The sequence below is a fragment of the Candida pseudojiufengensis genome, assembly GCF_024610245.1.
Source record: "Candida pseudojiufengensis strain CBS 10847 chromosome Unknown scaffold10, whole genome shotgun sequence".
Classification (NCBI taxonomy): domain Eukaryota; kingdom Fungi; phylum Ascomycota; class Pichiomycetes; order Serinales; family Debaryomycetaceae; genus Lodderomyces; species Lodderomyces pseudojiufengensis.
The window spans coordinates 45745-54059 of NW_026261540.1; the positions used below are offsets into that span (position 1 = coordinate 45745).

An 8315-nucleotide genomic window follows, 5' to 3' on the forward strand; every position below is an offset into this window, starting at 1 on the left:
AAGAGAGCTTAAGTAATTAGCGAGATTTCAAAACTAAGCGATATTATTATTATTATTATCCGAGTTTCATAATTATTTATTTTTTTTTTTAATTCCTTTTGACGTGTTTATTTTCTACCTTTTTTATTATATTCTAATTTTGTTAATTCATCTATTTCTTCTTCTAAAATATATTGACAATATTGAATTAAAGCATCTGATGATGATAGTAGATTTGAGTTTGACTCGGTTGTTATAACGTTGTTGTCCGTTGTTGTTGTTACTGTATTATTTGTTGCAACTTCACTTGACATTTTATCGTTGGTTGTTGCAACTTCAATTTGATTAATTTGGTACCTTAAATCGAATGTGATTATGTTTTTGTTTGTCTGTTTACATTTTTTAACATTTGACGCGTAAAGTCTCAAATATATTTTTAGACACAAAAAAAGCGACAATAAAATTCTGAGTATAAATTTCAACCAAAATTAAAAGAAGAAAAAAGAACAACAATTGGAGGAAGAACATTTAACAAACGAGTAATAGTATTTCTATTCACTTGCTGTTATTTTCATGTTCATGTTATGAAGGTCACACTTCGATCACCTCATGGAATTGGAAATTTGATCATAAGCACCACCGGAACATCTATTTTAAATTCCGCTTATTATTCAACTGAAGCTGATAAACGCGTGAAAGAAGCACTTTTTCATGAAAAACTAGACAGTGGAGCCTTGATAGATGCACAATTAGGGAGTTGTTGGTTAGTCTCTCTGTGTTTGATGTTGGTATGAAAAGTATAAGCTAAGGGTGGTTGTGGACCTACGTAACTGCACTGATTTTACGCAAGTCAACAATTAGTCTTGGCTTTATATTTTTTGATACGTACAACAAATACAGAGGCTAACCAAACCGTGTACATATTAACAGGGGAAGCACCTAATACCAAATATACAATCCTCACGGCTGTTTTTAACTTTTGTTTTATAGTCAGCTTATCATCAAATCGCTCAGTAGGTCTACAATCATCAAAGAAGTTTGACATTACATATATGGGATCATTAATTTACTATTCTACCTTCCGGTGCATTAAAAAGTGTATGAGTTGTTACTAATATCTTTCTCAATTCCACATTTTATTAAGCAGAAAATATCAACAGTCACAAATGAACATAATTCACCATTAACAGATTTAATTTAGAATTCAAGAAAATAGTTAACATCAGGAAAGCAGGGTGATATGGAATGTATCACATTTGATTTACATTCGTGTCTTTAACTGTTGATTTTTTTGAAGAAAGTTTTAAACAAAACTAAGTTTTGTTTATAATGATTTCAAATTCATTAGCATTGTCAAAGAGGATCTTAATATTTTTGAAAGGTAATCTACTAAGTTATCATTGTTATACTGGACAAATGTTGATTAATAAGTCATTTGAATAATTGAGGGATTATACTAATATACTCGTTGTTACTACTTTTATGAGATAGAAATCAAATTATAATTGCTGGTGAATTATCAGTTAATGATACAATGTTTTTGATTGGAGGAGCTTGTGCATATTCATACCTAAAGATAAGATTTTAGATGAGAAAATAGCTAGTCTAACTGCTTGTGCAATTAATAGGTGTTGAACTGTTTTAGTCACTCCAAGTTTTCATGGCACACTTGTTTTTTTAATACTTCTAACTGAATGCTGTTGATGCTATTTCAAAAACATGAATGGTGTACCTGGTTTAATGATATTAGATATGCCATTCATAAGTAACTATTCCTCCACAGCTTTTGCTAGAAAAATAAAATGCATCAAACTATATGGCTGAGCTTATTATAAGATGGTCGAAACTCCAAAGTTTATGTGTCCTGCAACAATGTTGAAACAAATCTTTAATTCATATTGGGAACATCGATCATTACATTCCATTAATAGTGGGTTTGACTAGTGTCATTTGTATATTGTCGAGTATAAATCATATTGACAAGGTTTTGACATTTTTTACTTGTTTCAACTATTATTATAAAACCGGATCATTCCTCTATTAGATTCTCCCAACCTTCAACATCTAATAGAATTATAATGATAATTGATTCAAGTCAAAAATGTCTAAATCTTTTGCACCAGTAACGACGGCAGCTAAATTGGCAACTCCCATAACTGTAGCTTAATGATTATTTGATTTAGACTTCAACCAAAAGCAAGTGGTATAAGCTTATTGAAAAATACTTTTACTAAAATTTATATTAAAATTGGCGAATTTAGTTTAATTTTTGACTATTGCATTAGTCAGGTAAATTACCAACGTGAGATAAAAAATATTAGTAATTTTAAAATGACTTAATGTATTGATTTTCCATTAAACACTTAATGTAATATAAGAATATGAAAAACACAACAGGAATCTCTTAACGTAAATTCAGAATATTGATGTATTATAATAATAAATTTTGAGATATTAAGAAATAATCATTATTATTTAAAAAATGAGATCATTTATTTATGTAGTATTTATATTCTATTAGGAAACTTTTTTTGAAGCAAAGCAATAAATTGATATTTACTTGAGCTTCATAGATTAAAGTATCTCTCTACTATTGTTTCTATATCATTAGAGACTATAATCTATTGTTTGTATTGATAAGATGGTCCAAAACAAAGAGTATCTACTTATTAAATCCTGTATACTATTATAGACGTATTATTTATCCGAATAATAAAATTACGAGATACATAAACAAAATAAGGCAACATTAGTCTTTTTATATACAGAACTCAAGATTTTAGATGATATAATATGAATTAGATCTAGTAGTCAACCATTACTAAGTATTTCAAAAACAATAGCTCAGATCTCTTAATTCAGTAGTACCAAGATCTTATAGCTTTGTTTGTACTATAGTTTTAGAAGTAAACTTTATTTGCATTTACCACATTCTTTGTTTCGCCTAAATGGATAAAAAAATAAAAAAAAATAAAAAATTATTAGGAAGTAGTTGATTTTAAAATTCTGTTACATTTTTACTAAATATCTAATCTGTGATTTTCTTGTATGATTAGTTTGTAAATGTCGTCATTATAATTGAATTGGTATCAGGTTATTCTCTAAACTTTTCTTCTTCTTTAACTTACTTCTTCTTCAACTCTTTTAAACTTCATTTTCCTTCGGTTAATAATTTCTTTTTACTCCAGAAAATCTAAATTCATATTTGTGTAATTTCTATATTGAAATAAGAAATTAAGAGATTAAAAAATTTTTCTTTTTCATATTTCTATCATTTATTTACAATTGATTCTTCAACTCATATCTATTATTTCTTATTATTCAACAAATTAATTTTCAAATTTAAATATCATTCATTGAATCTTAGTATTTTATCGGATCTTACTACACTCCCGAATCTACAATCGAACTTTATTTAATCAATTCATTCCTTTCTTTTCAGCTACTACTACTGCCATTACTGAACATAGTCTACGTCAAACTAATCATTACTTTATAGAAATTCAAATAATCCATTCGTTATGTCGATAAATACAAACACAAGTCAAGAAGAAGTGAAATTAACGAATCTATCAGATTTAAATAATCATGATTCTAATAATCAACAAAATTCTCATAATTCTCAATTTCAAACTGAAAATGAAAAACAACAACAAGAACCTTATAACATAGAAAATGATAATTCAAGTTCAAATTCTAAAATTGAAGATCAAGAAATTCAAAAATTTTTAGAAGATGATACAACTTCTTCAGAAAATTTTGATATGATTGAATTAGAAGCAAATGATGAAATATTACATTTAAAAATGAAATTGATAAATGATACAATTGATGAAATTGGTTTTACTCCTTATCATTTAAAATTATTTTTTTTAAATGGTATGGGATATTGGACAGATACTCAATTAACTTATTTAGAAAGTTCAGTAAGAACTTTTATAAATTATCAATTTGGTTATAAATTCCCCATATCTAATGAAATGTTAGCTGCTGGATTATTAGTTGGTGCTATATTTTGGGGATTTTCTGCTGATTTAATTGGTAGAAAAATTGCATTTAATTTAAGTTTATTACTAAGTGGTTTATTTACAATTATAACTGGTACAATGTCATCAATGGCAAGTTATTGTATATTTGTATTTTTATCATGTTTTGCTGCTGGTGGGAATTTAGTATTAGATACTTGTATATTTTTAGAATATTTACCTCATAAAAATCAATGGTTATTAACATTTTTTGCATTTTTTTGGGGTATTGGACAAGTTATTGCAGTTGCTTTAGCTTATGCTTTTTTACCTGGTAATTCATGTGAAAGTGAATCAAATTGTCCAAGTCATGAAAATAGAGGTTGGAGATATGTTTATTATACAAATGGATCAATTGTTTTATTTATGTCAATTTTAAGATTAACTGTTGTTAATTTAAAAGAAACCCCCAAATTTTTAGTTTCAAATAATAGAGATTCTGAAGCTATTGAAATTTTACATAATATTGCAAAAAAATATAATAGACCATGTTCTTTAACTTTAGAAGATTTAGAAAATTTAGGTTCAATAAAAATTAATGATGATTATAGAAAACATGTTAATATATTGGGATTAATTAACTTGGTAAAACATCATATTTCAATATTATTTAGTAGCAAAAAAATGGCAAGATCAACTACTTTAGTATTTTTATCATGGTTATTATTAGGTATAAGTTATCCATTATTTAGGTATGTTTAACTCATTATAAAAACCACTTATCAAAACTTACTAACATTACTAGTTCTTTTTTACCTCAATATTTAGCAACAAGAGGTGCAAATATTTCAGCCCCAGATGTTAAAGGAGTATATAGAGATAGTTTAATTTCAAATACTGTATCAATGGGTGGACCAATAATAGCAGGAGGATTATTATATTTTTTCCCCATATTAGGTAGAAGAGGTGTATTATGTATTGGAGGAGTATCAGCAATGGCATTTTTATTTGGTTATACACAAATTAAAAATCGTGCTCAAAATGTTGCATTATCTTCATTATCATTTGCTGCAATTTATATATATTATGCTGTATTATATGCTTATACTCCTGAAGTTTTTCCAAGTCATGCAAGAGGTACTGGTAATGCATTAGCTATTGGTTGTACAAGAGTTGCAACTGTTATTGTACCTTTAATTGCTTATTATTCAAATACTGCTAGTTCTGTACCTATATGGATTTGTGGTGCATTTGTTGGAGTTATTGGATTTTTAGCATTATTATTTCCTTATGAACCAAGTAAACAAAGAGTTGTTTAATTTAGATGATTTCGTATTTATTAGTAATGATAAATTTTTAATTAAATTGTAATTTGTAGAATCATGCTGGTGCTACTTTTAAACAATACATTCTAACAGGATATAATTCTTTTGGTAAACCTTTTTGTAAATCACTTGCAATTAATTTAAAACCTGAATCAATAAATAATTGTCTAAATTTTGAATCAGTTCTTGTTACTGATGAATCAGTTTCATCAAATATATCATTAATTGGAGCAATATTTTCTTTAACAATCATTGTACCATTTTCAACTAGGGAATTTTTACATTTGATCCAAAATTTTATTAATTCATCATCTGGTAATTGTCCAACACACCATTGACACCAAATTAACCAATATTTTTTTGAAGGTATCCAATCTTGCATTCCAATTGGGTATATATCTCCCAATTTACCTTTTTCTTTAACTAATTTTAATTCTATTGGAATTTGATTTACAAATGGTTTAACAGGTTCTAATAAATCAACGGAATCACTAATTTTCCATAATAAATCTCTTGTAATTCTACCAATTCCAGCACCCATATCAATTGTTATCTTGGGCTGATCAGCGGTAGGTGGTTGCATTCTTGTTTGTAATTTTCTTAAAAAAGTTTGTGATCCTATAATATCCAGTTTAGGAACAGATGTTTGTTCTCCATAACCTCCTAATACTCCATTTATTGATGCTGGTACTGATGACCAATATTCTATTGCATCATTATAATTTATTTGTGAATCTGGTTGTTCTTGTTGTTCTTGTTGAGGATCTGAATCTAGTGTGTTTTCATCTTCTTTTTGGAAAGTTTTCACAGCCATTTGTTAATATATATGAAGTAGTTGATTTGAGGTTGGTTAAGATGGAGGATGTTGTCAGTGAGATTTTGTAATTATTGATTTTCCTCTATGAACGAGTGCGGTTGTACTGGTTATGTCTTGTTTAAAATAAATTGTTTCAGAAATGTATGAAAAAAAGATGAGATTAAAAACAGTTTTATTTTTTCAAAGTTTATATTTTTTTTTACTGCGAAAAAAAGTACCAAGTTACATGTTGCAAAATAATTGACTAGATCTACGGATCAAGTTATCATGAAGTTGCGGACTTAATGAGATGATATTACGATATAGTGAAGAGTCAGGTATAAGACAAAATAAAATATAAAAAATAAAAAATTGGTATATTAATTTTTATTAAGCTAAGCTATAAACATGATATTATAATTAATGATCAAATCTTTTTCTAAATAAAATACTTTCTTCATCTTCAACATCTTCAATAGTTGGAGAATTTGATTTTTTAATCTTATTTGCTGTATTTAAATTTGAATTTGAATTTAAATTTTTATTAGATTTATTAATAATAGCATTAGCTGATGTTTTTGATTTTGATGAATCTATTGAATTAGATGATTTTAAATTATTTGGTTTTTGAGGTTTTTGAGGTTGTGGTTGTTGATGTTGATTTTGCTTAGGTTGTGGTTTTTTAGTTTGTTGTTGTTGTTGTTGTTGTTGATGATGAACTTGTGGTTGATGAACTTGTGGTTGATGAACTTGTGGAATATTATTAAATAAAACTGGACCTAAATTATAACCAAATAATTTATTTAAATATTCTTGTTGTTGTAATTGTTGAGGAGTTAAACCATACCCATTATTTTGATGTTGTTGATGTGGTTGTTGTTGAGATTTTTGCTCTTTTAATTGTTCTTCATCTTGTTCATGTTGTTCCTCTTCATTTTCATCATCATCTTCATCTTCACGATCTAATTGATGTTGTTTAATTAATCTTTCTAAATCTAATTGAGCTTGTTTAATTTTTTCTTCTTCTTCTTTTTGTTTTAATTCAAATTGTTTTCTTTGATTTTCAATTTCTTGTTTTCTTTTTATTATTTCTAATTGTTTTTGTTTTTTAGCTTCTGCTTTGGCTTTAGCTTTTGCTTCTTTCTCAGCTTTAGCTTTAGCTGCAGCATCTGCCTCAGCTTTTGCTTTAGCCTCTTCTTCTTTACTTCTTCTCTCTTCTTCTTCAATTTGTTGTTTTCTTTTAGCCTCTGTTTCAGCGTCAATAGCAGCTAATTCTTTTTCTCTTTTTTCAGAATCTTGTTCTTCTAATTTTTTACCTTTTGAAGCAGCTTCTTTACCAACTTTTTCAGCTAATTTTTTAGCATTTGGATCCTCTGGTTCTAATTTATCAGGTAAATTACCATTTGATTTATTATTACCTTTGTTATTAGAATTACTTGAAATTAATGAAGTTATTGCATCTTTAATTAATTTATCATGATCATTAATTGAATTTTGTAAATTTTCATCTCTTTGATCTTCATTTTCATCAGCTTCATCTTCTTCTTCTGGATAATCTTCTTCAATTTCATGTTGGTAAGCATCAAAATTTTTAGATTCTTCTTCTTCATAATTTAAATATTCCTGAGAATTTTTAGGTAATGAATCAATTAAATGATTTAAAATTTCATCATAATGATTTATAAAATGTAATTTCTTGGGGATATTTAAAATTAAAATATTATTTTGTTTATACCATTTCCAATTTATATTACCAATATCAATATAATTTAAATTAAATTTAAATTCAATTTTAAAATTATCTTCTTTTGAATATATAATTAAATTTATAATTGGTTGATTTGGGTTTGATTGTTTTATTATAACTTCATAATTATTATAATTTCCAATTGGTTTATAAATTTGAATTTGAAATTCATCTTCTGTTTCTAATTTTTTGATAATTCTTGGTTTTATATTTTGATTTGATTTTTGAATTTGATTATTTAAATAATTTTCCAATTGATTTTTTTGAAGTTGTTGATATTGAGGGTGTTGTTGTTGAAGTTGTTGTTGATGTTGTTGATAATGTTGTTGATAGTGTTGTTGTTGTTGTTGTCTTTGATGATCTTCAATTGTTTGATTATTTAATAAATTTATTAAATCATTAAAATTAAAACCATTTGAATAATTTGGTGAAGTTGTATAATAATAAGACATAGTTGATTGAGTATTTCTTCTTTAATTGACTTTCAAGTAGCAGCTAGTAAG

General features: G+C 26.6%; 3 protein-coding genes across 3 annotated transcripts; 1 reads left to right on the plus strand and 2 right to left on the minus strand. All coding sequences in view use genetic code 12, as the record gives it.

Annotated features, from left to right (window-relative positions):
- Positions 1–3500: 3500 nt before the first annotated feature.
- Positions 3501–5263, plus strand: KGF55_004956 (MFS transporter; the record flags this gene model as incomplete). Its single annotated transcript, XM_051759915.1, has 2 exons — positions 3501–4696; positions 4750–5263. 2 exons carry the CDS (start codon positions 3501–3503, stop codon positions 5261–5263), a joined length of 1710 nt encoding a protein of 569 aa, XP_051612119.1.
- A 61-nt stretch (positions 5264–5324) lies between these two features.
- On the minus strand, positions 5325–6083 carry KGF55_004957 (N-terminal protein methyltransferase; the record flags this gene model as incomplete). The annotated part of the gene is made up of 1 exon (XM_051759917.1): positions 5325–6083. The coding sequence occupies one exon, from the start codon at positions 6081–6083 to the stop codon at positions 5325–5327; it is 759 nt and encodes a 252-aa protein (XP_051612120.1).
- A 402-nt stretch (positions 6084–6485) lies between these two features.
- KGF55_004958 (uncharacterized protein) lies at positions 6486–8264 on the minus strand (the record flags this gene model as incomplete). Its single annotated transcript, XM_051759918.1, has 1 exon — positions 6486–8264. The coding sequence occupies one exon, from the start codon at positions 8262–8264 to the stop codon at positions 6486–6488; it is 1779 nt and encodes a 592-aa protein (XP_051612121.1).
- Between the last annotated feature and the right edge of the window lie 51 nt (positions 8265–8315).